Source organism: Balaenoptera musculus, chromosome 12 (genome assembly GCF_009873245.2).
Source record: "Balaenoptera musculus isolate JJ_BM4_2016_0621 chromosome 12, mBalMus1.pri.v3, whole genome shotgun sequence".
Classification (NCBI taxonomy): domain Eukaryota; kingdom Metazoa; phylum Chordata; class Mammalia; order Artiodactyla; family Balaenopteridae; genus Balaenoptera; species Balaenoptera musculus.
In genome coordinates this window covers 15,116,128-15,136,522 of record NC_045796.1, presented here as the reverse complement: position 1 = coordinate 15,136,522, position 20,395 = coordinate 15,116,128, and the positions used below count along the sequence as shown (strand labels likewise).

The window sequence follows — 20,395 nt, the reverse complement described above, 5'->3', positions numbered from 1 at the left end:
TGGTTAGCAACATCGTAATAGGAATCAATTGTGTTTTAAAAACACAAACCTTTGAATGATTTCATTACTTAACGCATTTAATTGGGAAGTTAAATTGAGCACCTTGATCATATTATTTACAAATGTTTTTGTTAAAAGTAATTGTGAAGGGGTCATTATACATTTGTTGCATTAGTAGCACTGAATCTAAAGATTTGTTAATTTAAAACATTTTTAAAGTGATCCCTGTCACTGACTCGATAGGGTCTGTGCTCATTTGCCAGTGCGATTTCTTCTGTGGAGGTCAGCCCTGCTTTTGCTCTGAGGGAGCTACTTGTTTCTTGTTCTGTGTGTCAGTGTGCTCTGACAGCAGTCCCGAGGTCCTGGCCGGCGACACCAATGTCACATTACTTCAGCGTATCCTTGAGGTAGCCATGCAACCAGACTCCACTCTAGCCGCTGTCTCCCAATAGCTCTACAAGTAATTGCATTTGCAGTCTGAGGACATCTGTTTCCAGCAGACCGGCCGCGTGCCTCTGAATTCTGAAGCGCTTAATCAGAGCACTGGGGGAGCAGGTCCCCAAGGCCTTGTCGCTGGCTCCCAAGTCTGCATTTCATATGAGAAACAGCATATATAGTTCACTGGGCTGAAATGTGTCCAGAAAAAAAAAGTCTGACCTGCTGCCATGTGCCACTATATTCTATGACCACAAAAGAATTTTCTGATTTTTATTAGACATAAGCATTGGTGCTTTGGATTTGTTAAAGAAGACTGTTTTGACCCTGGTCTCTAAGGCAGTGAGAAAACAGTCTGATATTGGGGTGGAAAAAATTCCTCATAGCCGAAATATTTTAATTGTGTTTATTGGTCTCCTGGTGTAAGCTGCCGATTGATTAGTTTATTCCAAACTGACAGTAAGTCTATAGTACTCAAGTGTCTGATATATTTTTTGTGTATTTTTAGGATCTTTTGTAAATTCCTGGTAAAAATGTCTCTCCATTGGTCATGGAAACTCCCCTCTTTTGCATTAGGGACTTTCTTTCAATGTAAAAGTTAATATGTAATTTCCTATCGAGTTTTAGAACTCTGAGGGGATTAGGATTAATTTTCATCCCTGCATCATCGAACTTAGGACCTCAGTTTTCTAGACACACGTTAGATGGTAGTTTCTAAGTAATACATGGGCCCAATTTATTATCGCCAATGCTGATACTAGTTACTCTAATTGAGCAGCTACTGTAGTACTATCTGAAAAGAAATCTGTAAAGTGTTAAAATATTGTATTTGTGATAAAGTGTACATAATTTAATTAGCAGTAATAATGGGACTTCTCTGCACAGACGACTGGTTTGGAAAGGGAGCGGGGAAATGGAGCTGGTGCCAGGACCTGGAGAAGCAAAGCATTTCACAAACTAGTTTCTATAATTAGTTTAGTTATTACATCTCTGAAAGGGGCAGCTTTCTCTAACTACCTACATCCACTCGATGACTTTTCATTCAAATTGATGCCCAAGACTTCCTTGATTTTAAGAAAAATCACCAGAAAAAAAAAAAGGAAGATATTCTCTTTCTTTTTTTTTAAATAAAAAGTAAGAGGTAGCATTCCAAGTAACATTCTTCCTGTCTTCAAGCTCTAATGCAAAAGGGATGATTGCATTTTAACTAGCAGCCTGAAATGTTACTGGCCAGTTTAGACGTAGAATCTGTTATTTGAAGATATTGTTTCTTTTTAGTTATTTTTGCCCCTAACATACTATTTTAAATAAAAACCAAAAATATGTTTGCCATTTACCTAGACTACAGTATTATAGAAGTGCTGGCTAACCGACTGCTTAATCTTATCTGATGTGAATTCACTTACTTTGGAACTTGATGTCCACAAGTGTTTTGTTTTTTTTTTAAAGTGAATTTTAAAGAGATCCTTTTTATGCCTCTTTGGACCATTCTACATAGAGTAAATAGAAGTAGGTGTACTGGTAACTTTCTCAATGCCCCTTATTTTATTTTTTAATTTTTTTAAATTTTTGGCTGTGTTGGGTCTTTGTTTCTGTGCGAGGGCTTTCTCTAGTTGTGGCAAGAGGGGGCCACTCTTCATCGCGGTGCGCGGGCCTCTCACTATCGCGGCCTCTCTCGTTGCGGAGCACAGGCTCCAGACGCGCAGGCTCAGCAGTTGTGGCTCACGGGCCCAGCTGCTCCGCGGCATGTGGGATCTTCCCAGACCAGGGCTCGAACCCGTGTCCCCTGCAGTGGCAGGCAGACTCTCAACCACTGCGCCACCAGGGAAGCCCCAATGCCCTTTATTTTTACAAACCTAATCATACATATAATATTCTCTGACATTACTCTTCTCAGTATGGTGCTCTATCTCCCTCTAACTTTTAACCCTCCCACCCACCAAATGGCTACTCCTTTCTATTTCCTTTCCGCAGGTTCTATCAGGATTGGTTTTATTTTTATGAGACAGGGGGATACACAGTCAATGAATATTGAAAGAAAGATTTTAGTCTCCTTTATACAATGATGTTTTATGATAATTCTACACTGTTATTTAAAATAGTTTTAAGGGGAGACATCTTCATTCAAATAACTTTTAGTGACTTATTAGGACTCTGAGGGTTTACTGTTTACTCAACATCAATTTCCATTTATACCAAACTTAAGAACACATTGGCCTGTAAACATATTCTATATATGGATCGAATCTACTAGTATGTTAGCCAATGATTTGTTTTTATTAACTCTTTCCAGAGGTCCACATAGAAAAGGCTTATATGTCAGTTTCCTTTTTTTTTTTTTCTAGCCCTGATTTTATATCCCTTCTCTTTTTCAGACATCTAAATTTACCTAACATAGCTTTACAATTTAACAACTTTATGAAGAGAGGATAGGGCACCTAAAATTAAAAATGGAATGAGCATTTAACCCTAGCTCCTTGAACTCATTAGCAAGCAAGGTAAATGAGACGCAAATGCAGGTTCCCCTCCTTGGCTGTTAATGCTACTGCCCTCACTTTCCGAAATTATTTTAGGACTTGCTCAGTGCTGTAGAGGCGAAAGAAGCTCTTGAAAGGGAAGTTAAGATCCTCCAAGAAAGGCTGCTGGCTGGCCAGCGGGTCTGGGATATCTCAGAGCAGGAACTGAGCCTCTTGAAGAGACGCTCTCTGGAGTTGGAGAAGAGTTTGAAGGCCAGTGTGGATGCAGCTGCAGCCCCACAGAGCGAGTACTTCTCCTTTAGGGAGAAAATTGCAGCCCTCCTGAGGAGCAGCTCGGGCACGCTTAGGCCCACGGAGGATGCCACTCTGGAGAGGATTCGAGAAATGGGCGGCCGGGAAGAGAGCGGGAAACGGGTGAGTGGGGGATGGCTGAGTACAGGCTTCTTAAGGACAGTCAGTTCCTTCATTCGGCACGCTCGGTAAGTGAGTGGGTGGTCTGAGTTAGTTAAAAGTAGCACTTAAATGTGGTCGTACTACTTTCAATTATATATTATACTCCCGAAGCCTGACTGCATACTACCATGCGGGTTCTGGACTCAGAGCTACCCGGGCTGAATCTTGGTCTCTACTGCACACTCACTTGGTCCAGATGTGACCTTGGGCAGGTTCCTGAGAGGACAGCCTCTGAGATTTTTGTTTCCTGGTCTGCTGTACAGGAACAGCCCAGGGTCCACACCCCTTGTCTGAAACCCTTGGAGCCTGCTGTGGTTTTGGATTCAGAATTTTTCAGTGTTTAGGAAGGTGAAATTGTCCCCAGAAAGGTAATGGAGAAAGCACCCTTACACATTCCTCCTCAGTGGGGTCTGGGACGGCACCCCATAATCACCACATTCATCTTCTGTGGCAAAAGCTGTGAGCAGCTCTGCTGCGTGGGACCCACCAAGACTGTGAATAGCCTCGGTCACTTCAGGTCAGGGTTTGTTGCCAAATCCTGTCAGGTCAAGCTTTGCCAGCAAATAACTTTTGGAAAAAAACCGTCAGCTTTCAGATCCTTTTGGATTTTGGAACTGTAGATAAGAGTTCCTGGACCTGTAACTGTATCTGCCTCTTCAGGTTATTGTTTGTTGTAAGCATGAAATGAAAAAAAAATTGTTAGGAAGTCCTTAACACACTGTCTGGCAAATAGCAACAATAAACATTAACTATTGCTGCCCTGGCCCATCCTCCACTCTCTCCTCCTCTCCCCTTCTCTCCTCCTTTTCCTGATGTGTTGGTACCTGGAACAGTCTTCCAGGGGACCTATTTAACAAGTGAAGTGGATTTAAAAATGGTTTAAATCACACATATGATTGAAGCTTGCTTAATTTTGTTACCTTATTTATATTATTAACAATTCTCATTTTCTATAAAGCTTTGCTTAGCTGAGTTAATTTCAGCCCACACTCTGTTTAAACTATCCTCAAATCCAGATTACTGAAGTCCTAATTAATGAGGTTTTAAGGTAAATAATATCCAAATTCTATGTATAATTCCATTAGGAACTATTTCTTCTGTTGAGTTCATTTTTTTGCTTGAAAGGAGAAAATGCACTTTTCCTCCTTTTAATGATCCTAAAAAACTCAAAGTGATCACTAACTCAAAGTTTGGGGTTGCATTTGTAAATTTCCTTTAGTGATAAAACTTCTTTTAAAAAACAAATTTATTTATTTATTTTTGGCTGCGTTGGGTCTTCGTTGTGGTGTGCGGGCTTCTCATTGCAGTGGCTTCTCTTGTTGCGGAGCACGGGCTCAAGGCACACAGGCTTCAGTATTTGCAGCACGTGGGCTCAGTAGCTGTGGCTCGTGGGCCCTAGAGCGCGTGGGCTTCAGTAGTTGTGGTGTGCCCTAGAGCGTGTGGGCTTCAGTAGTTGTGGTGCACGGGCTTAGTTTCTCTGTGGCATGTGGGATCTTCCTGGACCAGGGGTTGAACCCGTGTCCCCTGCATTGGCAGGCGGATTCTTAACCACTGCGCCACCAGGGAAGTCCTGATAAAACATTTTTAATTCCCTTTAAAACTCTGCAAAATTCACATGTGCTCCAGGAGCAGCCCTAGTGACTCCTTTGTTCAAGTATAGGATTCTCTGTGGATATAAAATGTTCACCCCTGTAACATGCGTGGGTCTCTGAGAGTGACTCAGTTTATCTTGTGGTGCAGTACACATATAGGTCCTGGATTGGGGGAGGGAATTATTTACAGGACTAGGAAAAACTTCAAGTGATTTACCTTGGATAGTAATAGACGTACTTCAATAGCTAATGGATCTTTGCCATTTCATTTTATTGCTTCCCTCTTCTATTTTCCCAACTGTTTTCCTAAAACTATTTTAATTCCAGCATGTGAAACATGGCCTAAAGTTGTCAGCATGAAGTATATGTTTATTTTCTAAAGCAAAACGATGTAAATTGGTTAAGCTGGATATGCCTTCTCCCTCTCCTCATAAAAATGAGAATGATTCAGTGTTTTTAGTGCCTTTGTCCGCCTTTCCTACCCTGTAATTTTTTTCAATAGCTGCTCTCACTATTTAAAAGCCTGAAATCAAGCATATGGCTGGCATCTTGTGTGACTCATCTTCAAGTAAAATCAGGAGAAAATGGATTCCATATATTGTCTTAGAAATGTTTCTGAAGAATGGGAGCTTTACACATTGATGAATCTGTTTGTTGAGGAGGCTGCAACGCCCTGCCAGCTGCCATGGATAAACACACAGTCCACTGTTGAGTAATACCCATGTGCTCCAGGCCTGGCAAATTCTCCCCTTCACCGTGACTCCTACTTACTGAACATTGCTTTTCTTGTTTACCTCTTCGCTATTCATTTTCACTCTCCTCTATTTGCAGTTCGGGGTAGAACTCAGGACACCACCCACACTTTTTCAGTAAGTCATTTCTACTTGTTCCGTGCTTTTCTGATTATAACAAAATCTAATTTTCTTTTTAAATGCTTTACTATATCTTAGAGCAGGGTGTCTCAGCTATTGACATTTTGAGCTGGATAATCCTTTGCTGTAAAGGCCGTTCTGTGTATTGTAGGATTTGTAGCAGCATCTCCAGCTTCTACCCACTAGATACCGATAGTACCTCCTCTTCTCCCCAGTTTGTGACAGCAAAGATGTCTCTAGACATTGCCAAATGTCCCTGGGGGGTGGGGGTGTGGGCGGTGAAATTGCCTCTAGTTGAAAACCGCTCTCTTAGAGGAATGTTCTACTGTCGGGTTCCCAGGAATTCTAAATGAGTATTTCGATGTTATGTAGCCTGAAATTTCAGGACACTTGTAACAGGTATTTTTGAAATAATGATTTCTTACACAATGACGGGAAGCCGTGACATTTTCAGATTTTAGTTTAGAATCTTGAGGCAAAGTTTTTTTTTGTTTGTTTTTTGTTTTTTAACTTTTAGATGTTTCCAAACTGGCTAATCACCTGGCTGAGAATTGATTTGTACAGAGAGGACAGGACCATGAGTGATTTCCATGTCGTCTCCTTAATTATAGACAAATTAGTACAACCTTACAAAAATTTATCTAGACAGCTCGTCTGTTCTGCTTTAGAGCACACACAAGGCTGTACATCCTGCACTGGAGCTTTTCCAGTCTGGTGGGGGAGCTTTGGGGAACCAATCCGATGCCGTAAAGGACCTGAGATGTTTCTGCAACTCCCACACTCCCCCTTCTGATCTCATCATTCTGCTCAGTTCTTAATCCTCCAATATCCTAAACCAAACGTTTGCCCAGAAGCTTCAAGTAGACTTCCTTTGACATTTAATTGTCCAGTATTATGTTATATAGTCACCCCTGGCTACAAGGGCATCTGGGAAAGTACACAGATAGAGATTTCAGCTCTCCCAGCCTCTATAGTGTATTAATTTCCTAGAATGGCCATGACAAAGTACCACTACCTGGGTGGCTTAAACAACAGAAATTTATTGTCTCACAGTTCTGGAGGCTTGAAGTCCAAAGTTAAGGTGTTAGAATTGGTGTCTTCTGAGTGCCGCAGGGGAGAATCTGTTTCACACCTCTCACCTAGCTTCTGTAGCCTCAGGTATTCCTTGGCTTATGGATCATGATCTCTCCGTGTCTTCACATAATTTTCCTTCTACTTGTGTGTCTCTCTTTCCAAATTTCCCCTTTTAATAAGGACACCAGTTATATTGGATTAGGGCCCATCCTCAAAACCTCATTTTAACTTGATTATCTCTGTAAAGATTCTGTTTCCAAATAAGGTCACATTCTGAGGCACCAGGGGACTTGCCCACATCTCTTTTGGGGTGACCCAATTCAAATCATAATAAAAGTTGACATACACAACTTTTATTATGTATGTCATACTTTTATTATGTATGACAGGTGTAGGGCTAGCCTGTCAATAAAGTTGGCCATACATACTGACAAGAAGGAAGGATAATTTGATTGGTTCCTGATAACTTATTTTTTATATTTCTTAAGTGAAAATCTAGCTTGCATAATCAGAAGAGAATTGTTCATGTCCAAAAGGCACTGGCCCTTAAGTGACCTAAGTGGCTCTTTCTTCAGTTTTGAGCTCTCGTGTTTCCATTTGGTTTAATCTTAGGGCAAAAGTGCCTCTCTGGAAAAATCAACAACTACTTGTCCTTGGGAAGTAAATTAATTCTTTTAGGGCATTATGACTTCACTTACAAAATCCAAGCTGCTTGTTTTTGAAGTATGGTTTATTTCAGGGCCTTCTTTTTGTTTTTAAAAAATTGAGATATGTATTCTTTATTACAATCCACCCCCTCTTCCCTGCCCTATTCCATGGTATCTCTAATGTTGAAATCCCTGGCACATCTTGTCCCACAGAGTATCAGAGATATATTAACAAATGATACTAAGAAAAAGGAGGAGAAAAAAAAAAAGGAAAGAAAATCACATTTCTTGGTGTGAGAAACACAACACAACTTTACAGTTTTGATGGGACACATATATTCACCCGGGCACTGGCATTCGATGTTCCCAAGAACTGTCAGATTGGAATGTTAATTTATTTTAATAAAAATATGTAAATTTAACTTTGAAAAGACTTGGTGGTATCATATTCATGAAGATCTAGGTAAGCGTATGAAGGTAAGTTCTGTGGTGCATAGAATATAGGGAAGTTCATAGCTGTTTGCTCCTCTCTGGACACCAGAATCTTGGCAGGGAGGTTGGGTAGGTTCTGCACAGGTCAGCCATACTGGTGTTTTTAAAAGTTATACTCTGCTGAGTCTGCAAGTTCCGTGGAACACTTTCAGGTCCACCCAGGGTGAAGATGCAGGAGGGACCCCCTCACCTCTGATTCAACACATTTATTCCTTATTTGTCTTTCCCAGAAAGACTTCTAGTTGAAAAACAGGCTCTGTGGGCTGAAAAGAGTTTGAGAAACATGATATAACATAATTCCTGAAAAGCTCCATAAACTCTTTATGACAAAAGCAAAGGACTGAGTGAACCCACATACTGGAGGAGTAATACTGATGATAAAAGTGGATGCAGCTAAGAATAGAACTACCATATGACCAAGCAGTCCCACTACTGGGCATATACCCTGAGAAAACCATAATTCAAAAAGAGTCATGTACCACAATGTTCATTGCAGCTCTATTTACAATAGCCAGGACATGGAAGCAACCTAAGTGTCCATCAACAGATGAATGGATAAAGAAGATGTGGCACATATATACAATGGAATATTACTCAGCCATAAAAAGAAATGAAACTGAGTTATTTGTAGTGAGGTGGATGGACCTAAAGACTGTCATACAGAGTGAAGTAAGTCAGAAACAGAAAAACAAATACCGTATGCTAACACATATATATGGAATCTAAAAAAAAAAAAAAAAAGGTTCTGAAGAACCTAGGGGAAGGACAGGAATAAAGACGCAGACCTAGAGAATGGACTTGAGGACACGGGGAGGGCGAAGGGTAAGCTGGGACGAAGTGAGAGAGTAGGCATGGACTTATATACACTACCAAATATAAAATAGATAGCTAGTGGGAAGCAGCCACATAGCACAGGGAGATCAGCTCGGTGCTTTGTGACCACCTAGAGGGGTGGGATAGGGAGGGTGGGAGGGAGACGCAAGAGGGAGGAGATATGGGGATATATGTATACGTATAGCTGATTCACTTTGTTATACAGCAGAAACTAACACACCATTGTAGAGCAATTATACTCCAATAAAGATGTTAAAAAAAAAAAAGTGGATGCAATATGTTGAACTTCAATTGTGTATGGAATACCGGGCTACTCGAATTATCTAATTTAGATCATCTGCTCATCATAGCAAAGTCTATGAGTTTCAGGGAGGTTAATTTCTTGCTTCAGTTATCACGCTGGTAAGTGGTAGAGTGAGCACTTGAAATCAGGACTGTCTGACTATATAAAGTCCCTGTTCCACAGTCTGGTCTACATCAGGTGTCTGCTTCTTCCTTCAGGGTCATTATCACTCTCTGAGTCTAGTTACTGCACTTGCTCAAGGTCATTACTGATTGATTTCCATTAAAGACTTTGCTCTCCTCTGGTAAGGTCTGCAGCGTGTTGACGGTGGCTAAGTGATCACGCAGTTTTCCATCTCTCCAGCTGAGATTTTCTGCATCTGTTAGCTCTTTGGTTTCATTCTCTTTGCCAGGTCAACTGTGAGATAGGAGAACTGTGGAAAGATCTTCAGGTAGAAAGACTTACTTTCTACTGGGAGTCCAATGTGAAACCACATTTTCAGTTGCACAGAAACGTGTCATCCCTTGTACAACATAATATCATTAGACAGCCCCTTAGGAGCCAGTATCTTGAGGAGGTTGTTTGACAGCCCTTGTTCTATAGGTTACTTTGTATATGGTACTTAATACATTTCTTGCATTAAGGTCAGATCTACTATTGCACTAAAGGTAGGAAATATGAAATGAGGGTTCTTAGAGCCTCATAGTCTATAATGAAATTATAAATTTCCTTTGGAAATGGAATTCCTTGGATATGATGCTGAGCAGCTTGCCATCAAATAGCTGATTTCAAACACCCAAAGGAGTATAGAATTAATTGAATTATAGGCCTCGGACCTTGAGAGCCTTAGAAGGACAAAATTAGAGAGTTCAGAGATTAAGTAATTTAACCTTCCTGATTGTAGCACTTCAGCCCCCCTTAACATTCTTAACAAATGAATGGCCAAATTCTAGCCTTCTCCAGTGACTGGGAACTCCACTACTTGACATGTGAAGATGCTTAAAATATGAGGTAAAAACAAACCCACAAAATTGCATATATAGTATGTCAACTATATTTTAGCAATACATACAAATAAATTATTAAAAAATATTAATAGTTGTTGCCTCTGGGTGGTGGGATCATGGGAATTAGTTTTGCTTATTTACACTTTTGTTTTTGTCCGTAATGAATCTTCTTATACAGTGAGTATGTGTCACTTTGAAATTATTGGGGCTGGGGGAAATTCTTTACATTAGAGTAAGATTCTTTGATTTGTACCTATTGGTCCTCAACTTGAGCTCTGAGGGCAGCTCAGAACAAATCCTACTATTCTTCTATATAATCGCTTTTTAAAATAGTTGAAGACAGCTTGAATGTCTTCTTGCCTTTAAATTTGGTTGTTTGTAGGTAAGCAAACAGGAATTTTTTTTTTTAAAACCTGAGACTGTAAGTCTGAGACCGTCAAGATATTTTAGTTTCTGTGAGAATGGTACTGAGTATTATGTAAATATCTACTACTTTTCCCCTTTCTTCTTCCAAAATAAACCATCAAAGCCAAACAAATTTATCACTTCAAACTTGGCGTTTTTATTGAATTTAACATTTTCTGAAAATTGGATTTGGCAGAATCAATTTGAGTAATCTCAAAGTGTACTTGAGGTGTTTGGTAAATTTAAGTTCTTGGTTTAAGGGAAGGTCAGGACAAAGAGGGAAACTCCAGGAAAGGATGGAAGCGTTGGGCAAGGTAGGGGGTTGTGTAGAGTTTTGGGTCCTTTAATGGAGAAATAGTGATTTTATGCTTTAGAAGAGGAGGTGGTGATCAGATTTCCTTGCCTTCTTATACTCTGCTATTGACCGTATTTAGAGTCATTATATTAGTGGAATTTTGCCCTTTCAAATGCTAAAACGATGACATTACTCCAAAAGTATTCAGCACAGACGCAGTACCACTGCACTTTAGTGCATGAGTAACCAATATGCAACAGAAAGTTCTAAAAAAAGCTTGAAAAAATATCTTTCTGCACTTGAATTCCTGGTAATGTCTCAAGGTTACCTATCAAGATTACCTCATTGTATAATCTTAATCTGGTATATGTAGTGAAAGAGTTTCTCTGGAAAATGGTTATAAGTTTTCAAAGTACTTTTCTGTCTGAATTCTTTTTCCAACTAAGCTTTGAAACTCCTAAATTAATAGTAGTTTTGGGAGTAAGTGTTTTCCGTAAATACTTCTCGAGGAACCTGTTTAAGGAATTATATAAAAATTAAAAATACCAGTAAAATATTTTATTAGCTAACAAATGTAGATTTATTTCAAGCAGAGGCAAAGACAGCTATCCATTACCTGTTTTTTTTAAGTTAATTGTTACAAAGAATCTGGAAGCTGGTGTTATAAATAGTTTTGTCCCTTCAGCTAAGCACTAGATTTTAACACTTTGTTGCAACTGAAACAAGGCTTATCCTTGTTCTGTTTCTTTGTTTCCAGATGGTCTCCCAGCTTGAAGCCCAAATATCTGAGCTTGTTGGACAGTTGGGAAATGAGTCTGGGTTTCACCAGAGATCTCTACAGAGAGCCCAGAAAGCAGAAAACAGGTTGGAGACTCTTCAGGGTCAGCTGACACACCTGGAGGGAGAGCTGGTCTCCGGAGACGTTTTGCGAGACAACTTGAATTTCGAGAAGCAAAAAGTAATAACCTGAGGGCATGTCCATGGGTGGAAACATCTGCTGCAGTATAAAATTTTACCTGCAAATATTTTGAATTTTATAGTACTTTGGTAGATTGGTTAAGTTCTGAGTTCTGAGTAAATTTCAAGGAACAATGGATATTGTTTTGGTGTTCCTATTGTTTGGAGCTTCCTTGATTCAAGTTAATTCAATTAAATTCAACAGGTATTTATTGAACGTCTGTTACATATGAGACTCTGAAGGTTTGGGGGGTAAGGTATAACACGCAGTTCTTGGCCATAAAACCTCATGATTCAATAGAGGAGACAGACATTCAAATAATTTGCTGTACTATAAGGCTATAAGTGTTATAATAGATGTATTGATCAACAGAGTGCTCAAGGAGTCCGGTGAAGGGAGTGATAAATTCTGCATGAGGGGAGGATTTTACAGTGGAGGAGATAATCAAGTTCATCTTTGAAGGATAAGTAGGATTTTAGTGGAGAGAAAGAGCAGATACCGTAGGGGAAACAGTTTGAACAAAAGCCTGAAAGTTGCAAGTGCATAGTATATTCAGAGAGCGCAGAGTAGCTGTTCCCATGTGGCTGGAACGTGGCATTCTTGGTGAGGCTCTGGCAGGAGAGCAGATTGGAATGGCTTGGGTTATGAAGATTGAGTTCTCTTTATTCTGTAGACTATGACGTGTAATAAGTGACTTTTGAACATCACAGTATTTTAGAAAGATCACATCACTGTGGAGCTGGGATTGCAGTGTGGAGAGACTCAGAAATGATAGTGGCGATAACCCAGCGGGAGACAAGGAAAGTAGAGTGAGAAGAGATGGGGTCTAAGCTTAAGATTTGACCCTGGGAAGACCATTGGTGACATCCGAGCGGCAGTTTTAGTAGAGCGGTGGAGAATAGGAGGGGTGACTAGTAAGAGAAGGGCTAGAGACTTAGACGGCTACCAAGTCTGGTGACCAAAGAGAAAAGAGGCATGAAGCCAAAGCTGCGAAAAACAGGATCAGAGAAAGGTTTTATCGGACAGAATGGCAAGATACATGTTTGTACCTTGTCACGGGCATCTGTAGGGGAAGGAAAAGAGAGACAAATGGGCTCAAGAGCAAAGGTGCAGAGTTTGGCATGAAAAATACTCTTCAGTTGAAAAATCTGTACTCTGGACACTCATTCATTTTCATTCTCTGCACTTAAAAAAGTTGAGGACGCATCATGCCTGTGTTGAGGGTTGGATATGCAAAGATGCCTAAGAGGTGTCTGTGAGAAATCCTAGTGTTGTGGATGAGACGGGCAAATCAGGGCACAATTAGTGCAGTTAGTGCTACAATCAAGATAGGTATACAATGCGACAGGAATTCAGATAAAGGAGTAATTACTTCTTCCCTATTTCTGTATGCAAGGAAATGAGCCATATTCACACAAGTGGTCACATGTGAGAGGGGCCTGAAAGAATGAGTAGGAACTTGGCAGGCAGAAGCGGTGGGGAAGGAGTTTGAGGCAGAGGGGACAACAGGAAGGATGGAGAAATGGAGGGTGACAGGGAGCCTGGAACGTGATGCTTGCTGAGGCAGAGGTGTGAAGCGGCAGGAATAACTGAGGTCGGGCAGGCTGGTTATGCGAGGCTTTATCCTGTGGGTAATGGAAAGCCATAGGAGGGTTCTGACTAAAAGAAAGGTTTTTCCGAAGGCAGAGTGGCTCTGAGAGTCTAGAGGCTAAAGGAAGGAGCCCGTTGGGGGATTCTTAGGATAGTTTTGATCAGAAGATAAGGGTTTGGATCAAGTAGGGCTTTTGTGAGTAAGGATGGGGATAGATTTGAAGAATTTGGGAGGGTGAAGGGAATTTCGTGAACAGATGTCTGAAAAAGGTGTGTTGGTTGAAATTTTGAGCTTGAAAGGAAATCCTGAACCTGAGTATAATACATTAAATTGGAAGATATCTGACTGCTGGACATCTACACCTAGATGTTCCACCAACACCTTGCACTAAACATATTCAAAACAAAAATGATTCCCTCTCCTCAAATCTGTCCCTCTCCTGCCTCAGTGATGGTGAGGTGATCTGCCTCAGTCGCCCAAGCCAAAATCCTGAGAGGCACCCGCAATGCTTCCCTCTTTTCAGCCAATTCCTAAGCACTGTAAATTCTATCTCCTCAATAGATCGCAAACATCCCCTCCCCCATCTCTAATTTAGAAGCAGTGCTTTGGTTCGGAGCATGATGATGATTTGCATGGACTGCAGAAAAACCCTTCTAACCTATCTCCCCACTGCTCCCAGGGTGGTCTTAATAAAATGCATGTCTAATCTTATCTTCCTCCATCCTAAAACTGGTCAAGGGCTCTGTATGGTCCTCAGGATCAGGTCCTGATTCTTTCTTTACATGGCTGTGACCTGGCCAGTTTCCAAGTCCAGGCTCTCTCTCACCTGCAATCTCTCCAGCCAATGGTGGCAAAGTCAGAGGCACTCCCGAGACCAGCAGGGCACTGCTAGGGTGTGCAGTGAGTGGTCAGCGTCCAAAGACATCCACATTCAAATTTGTAATGTGGCCAAAGAAAAGAAGGCGCCCTTGGCAATCCATGTTGCACATCGCTGGTCTCTCTGAGAAAATGTTCTCCTTACCTTCTTCTAGGAATAACTATCCCTTCAAGACTCAGCTCCAATGTCACTTCCTCTGGAAGTCTTTCCTCAGAGGCTTAGTTCTTCACGCAACACGTACGGGGCTCTGTCACAGCACTAATCACCCTTTTTGTATGCATGTCTTAATTCGTCTTTTCCAATCAACTCAGAACTTCTTGAGGCCCGGGGAAATCATTTTATCTGGATTTTTCCAGGGCTTAGAGCAAGAATCAATAAATATTATTTAAATAATAGAAGAAGCATATCAAAGGCAAGACTTTTAGATAGATCGTTGTCTCTTCCCGCCTTCATTAGGATGACTCATTAATTTTAATTGAGGTTATGCCAAAATAGCTTTCAGTTATGCAATCAAGTTGTGTAAACTGATTCTGCCCATGGTGAATCTTTCATAGATAACTGCCTATAAAATAGTAATAGTAGCCTTACTGCCTAGTAAGACTAGTAGGCATGTAAGATTGAAAAGCAAAGGTGTATAGAGATTAAATTTAAATACAGATAATTGAGGTTTATACCACATAGAATATATTCATGCTAAACTGTGATTCAAATGAACAAAATGTACAGGAATCCTGTCAGCAACCTTAACTTTCTGAGGCTTAGCCAAGATCCTTGAAAAGGCACTTCCTCTGTGGGGTCTTGGCTCAGTCCTGTCTTAATCCCCTTTGGCCTGCTGTAGATCCTTGAATGCTGAGTGGATGGGTTGTATGTAGAAATAGAAAGAGAGGCTTTTATACCTTTGCATGAAAGGTGCCAACTCTATTTTATTTAAAATACAAACAGTAGCAGTTATTTCACTTTCATCTGCATAGATTAGAAATGAAATCGTCCATGAAAGGGGCTGACCCAACATTAAGAAGTGACAAACTGGGGCTTCCCTGGTGGCACGGTGGTTAAGAATCTGCCTGCCAATGCAGGGGACACAGGTTCGAGCCCTGGTTAGGGAAGATCCCACATGCTGCAGAGCAACTAAGCCTGTGTGCCACAACTACTGAGCCTGTGCTCTAGAGCCCCCGAGCCACAACTCCTGAAGCCTGCATGTCTAGAGCCCGTGCTCTGCAACAAGAGAAGCCACTGCAATGAGACGCTCACACGCTGCAACGAAGAGTAACCCCCGCTCGCTGCAACTAAAGAAAGCCCGCACGCAGCAACGAAGACCCAAGACAGCCAAAAAAAGAAGTGACAAACTGATGATTCAGAGACAAAAACAGCCTGTGGTGGTCCTGTCACACAATACAGCAGCAATGTCTGTAATGGCTGTGACTTAACAGGAGAGATGAAGTTTTATGTATGCTTTTCAACAGAATTGGAAAATATACACTTACAAATAATTTCATTCTGATGACTGAAATATAGATAGTTCTGTGCTTTAAGCTGGCATGCTTTAGTCATCAGGAAATGATACTTATTTAAACATATAATTGCCTAAAAATGCCAGATGGATGAGTTATTGCAATGAGAAGGAAATTTCAAAGATAGAACCCAAATCATGAAATTATGTTATAGAAAGCTCATTGATGGATTTATTTATCCTTCAAGAACTTAGTAAGGATTAATGTCTGGCATGACGAGATAAGCCACAGAAATCAAGGATTTCTGGAGGATCCTAGGGTAGTTTTGTAACTTTAACCTGTTAAACTATGAACCTTGACTTCCCTGATACAGCTCAATTTTAGAATGTTGTTCCTTTAACTTTGATACATTAAAAGCTTTTAAAGACATTTTCTAAAGAATTTTAACTTACAAAAACAAAAATGTTGCCCAAGTTTGTTTGTATGGAGAGCTGTGGTTTCAGCGTGATTTGTAGAATCCAAGAAGTGTAAAATGGCAACTGGCTAATTGGTCAATTTCCACCTTGGAGGCCAGGACCCACTTAGGTGGACAAAATTTCCATGGAAGGTATGCGGATGAGTGGATTGCAGGGGCTGGATTAGCCAGTAGATCCCAGGAGCTGGGAGGGTCATGGTAGCAGCAGCATGTACCCAAAGCAGAGAGATGCAGATGCAGTCAGGAACGTGCCACGTTTGTCAGGTGGCAGGGTTAAGAGTGTATAATGTTAGACTGCACATCAAGGCCACTGACCAGGAGAGTCAAGAGAATTTGGACAAGGAACAGAACTGGAGGTGGCAGGGTGGTTCAAGAACTCATCACCAAGCACTGGAGTCAGGGGCTGGGCTCTGTACTGGGTTTAATGAGAACTACCTGGAAGCTTGGGAGAAAGACAAGGATTCTGTGAGGTCACCTGTGAACTCCACTTTTGTGTCCCATTTTCATTTTTGTTCTTGGGTTTAGTATCTTAAATTTCTGGATCAGCTTTCAGAGAAAATGAAGTTGGACCAGATGGCTGCTGAACTTGGCTTCGACATGCGTCTGGATGTAGTTTTAGCTCGCACGGGGCAGCTGGTCCACCTCGAGAGCAGTGCAGTCATTGAAAACAAGACGATTGCCTACAGTTTACAGAGGAAGGTAGGGGATATTGCTGGTGTTGAGAGAAGGAAATTCTGAGAAACTTAAATCTTGAAAAATAATTTATTTCCACCATATTTGCCAGTGTGGCTAGGAAACATATTATACAAATATGTATTTAGAAGCCGAGTCTCTATTTCAGGTCTGAAGGGAAAGTAAGTGTATCATCTAAGGTTATATTTGACTGTGAGTAGCTTAAACAAGTAGAAGTGGCTTTTTTGGTATTTTTTTTCCCCTCACATCCATTTCTGGAGGTAAGCGGCTTCGAGTGAGCTGGCAGCTCTACTCTGTAAAGTTTCCAAGGACCCAGGCTCCTTTCAGCTCAGTAATTGCCCATCCCTAGGGTGGTCCTTATTGTCCTGGTTCACAGTGGTGCCTAGAACCATTATATCTGTGTTCCGGGCAGAAGGTTAAAAAAGAAAGGGATGAAGAAGAGGGATGCAAAAGAACATGCATGAGCTGTCTTTTAAAGGAGGCTCCCAGAGTTTTCTATGTGAACTTGTGTTTATATCCCACAGCTAGAATGTGTTCTGATGGCTAAACCTAGCTGCAAGGGAGGCTGGGAACTGTAGCCTTTACTCTGGGTAGCCATTTGTCTAGCTGAAAAAGTCACTGTTTCTATGACTATGGGAGAAGAGGAGAGCTGGGCAACATCTAGCAGTCTCACCTTTATATAAGCTCTCTTGCACTAGAAAGTAGAGAGGAGAAGAGTCTACTTTCCACTCACTCAAAGGAAGACTTAGAAAGAGTTTAGACTACATAAATGAATGAATGGATGAAACAGATAAAAACATAATTATTATGTAATTATTGGCATTGGGGAAAGAAAGAGGAAAACACAGATGTGTCCTTAGAATAGTTCTTAGGAGAAAATTCTGTGGTAGAATTATCGTGTATAGGCTGCTTAATGAGTCACATCTGGGTTCTCAATTTGGTTCAACCAAGCTGTGTGACATTGGGCAAATTATATACTTCTCTGTCTGTGTTTCCTCGTATTTAAGATGGGGATGATACCTACCTCATGAGGTTGTTAATAAATAGCATTTTTGTACTCTTGGTTCATAGAAGATGCTCTATTCATATTTGACCTCTTTTCCATTTACTGTATCTTAAGGAATATTTTATAAAAGAAAGCAGACAACCCCTAGTACCATCAGAGACATTAAACTGAGCTACAATTCTTTCTGAAGTTCTCAGATAATTGATTTTTCCTCAACATCCAATATTATTCCTTCTTAAGTATTATATAATTATTAAAATGACCAGTGCACAGAACTCACCAAGGTAAATTTGCAGTAGAGTGAAATTTGACATGAAGAAGCTCAGGAAAGGGAGTTTAGTTAGGGAAATACTAAAAGCGCTTTGTTAAAAAAGGATGTGGGCGTGGACATTGCTGTCACTGTTAGACAAGATATTTAGGCCCTCATTTCAGTAAGCCCTTCATACCTTCAAACACTTTACTAATGCAGAATATATAATTAGGGAAAATGGGATGGTCTTTAGCTCTAACATTCTATAATTCTACACGATTCCGATTCCCAGTGTTTGTAAGAGGTGAAAGAGGTTCCTGTACTTAATATTCTACTCACTAATTGTGACATGTGAAGCCCAGGAGGATTTTTTTCTCCTCATAGAGTCCATAGTCTTTTTCTAAAAACCATTACAATTTCTTTCATCAAGTTTGACCGTCGATGCTAAGTGCTATTTGCAGACCCTGTTCAGCCTGGTTTGTGGATGGTATAAGGTCTGGCGTATAGTAAAGACACTAATGAAGTAATGCCTTCGTGAAGTCCCTTCTATTTCTAAGATTTTCAATATACCAACAAAGCTTTCCTCAAAATCTCCTTCATATAGCTTACTTTAAAAATATATCAACTCCCATGTTTGGTGCCACTCAACCTGGTTCTAAGTGACTGAAACTAGTCAGACTGGGTCTTCGGTACTAATTTACACTTTATCTTCTTTCAGAAAAGACCGGTACAAGTATAGTTGCCATGGGGTGTTGGAGAGGATTTTGTCTGTCTTATTATGTTCTGCTCTTGATAAGCCCATTTCAGTAGTTTTAAAAGTAATTTTACATTTTCATTATGATGCACATAATGTTGGAGGGAATCAGACATTGAAAGCCTACTCCTTTGTGCATTTTCTGTGGCTCTTTTGTCTCATACTTTGCAGCTACCAAATTAATTCTTGGAAAAATAGGGATAGAAAAATGCAATCAGGGAAATCTGATGGTTTACAAATTAGTCTTATTGAAGTGTAGATAAAGATCAACATTATCTGAGTAATTCATTTATATTTACTGACTATTCAATGATTATTAAAAATCCCTGTTTGTATCAAACCAGCTAAAGACTCAGAAAGAAAGACTGGAGAGCAAAGAGCTGCACATGAACCGCCTCCGGCAAAAAATAGCCCAGCTGGAGGAGGAGAAGCAGGTGCATTCGGCATCGGCTGCGGAGAGGGACGAGGCCAGGGCCACCATCAGGAAGTTGCAGAAGAAGGTGGAGAGGCTGCAGAAGGAGCTGAGTGTGTGTCGAGAATTGAACACTGAGCTCAAAGCCAAACTGGCCGACACCAGTGAGCTTAAGGCAAGTGCTCAGCTGCATTTCCTTGTCACTGTCTGTGTGTGTTTCCATAAAGGTTTATGCAAAAGCGTGACAGCCTTAGAAGGGACACACCAGAACAAAAAAAGCTGAAAATTTCCTCTGATTTTCTAGAGTGGTGAGAAAAATGCAAATATGCCACAAATCAGCATAGTCGATCAATTTCATGTCTCTTCAATATTTGAAATGAAGCCATAGTTGCTGGGTGAAAAGTCAGCCAAGAAGGGGTGATGTGATGTGCAGAAAATAAAAACATTTCTTCGAAGTGTGGGTGACTATAATGTTAGGGATCGTGTAGGGATTTTTCACATAGGAATTTGCTTAGAGAAAATGAGAAAATGAACAGAAGTGTTCGCTGAGAAGAGGGGGCAACAGGTGTGTGTTGTGCTGTGCGATGTGTCACACCAAGTGGTGAAGAGGGCAGACAGGTTGGGGTGATGTGATTCCTGGATTCGAGGTGTTCGGCTTCTAATGAATGCAGAGAAGAACGAAATTAGAACTTGGGATTTAATAAAAATATTTAAATATCACGTATGTGTGCCACTGGCAATAATATATAACTTCAAGTACACATGTCACCCCTGGCAGATACCCGTGTCGTGAAAGCGGGCAACAATGATGTCCTTGCTCTTTGCAGACGTGGGCTCTGAAATGGACTTTTGGAATGTTTCTGAATCTGGAAACAGACCAGTTGGGAAAAGGAATCTGGAATGAAGCCAGCACTTGAATCTGTGTAACAGGACAATATTTTAGGGCATATTTCCCACTCTATTCTCCCTTCTGAGTCATTAGCTTTTTTCCCCTTGAAGCCCTTTTGGCATCAGGAGGAGGCCACTAGATAAAGGCTTATTTCCCTAGAGAAGGGGAGGGCA

The 20,395-nt window shown here is 40.8% G+C and overlaps 1 protein-coding gene across 1 annotated transcript in view; it reads left to right on the top strand.

Annotated features, from left to right (window-relative positions):
• Positions 1-20,395, top strand: part of CCDC170 (coiled-coil domain containing 170) — a 102,939-nt gene that overhangs the window by 66,711 nt on the left and 15,833 nt on the right. Inside the window, 4 exon segments of the mRNA XM_036872118.1 lie at positions 3,009-3,326; positions 11,624-11,824; positions 16,744-16,917; positions 19,266-19,508. Coding sequence (XP_036728013.1) covers positions 3,009-3,326; positions 11,624-11,824; positions 16,744-16,917; positions 19,266-19,508 — 936 coding nt within the window.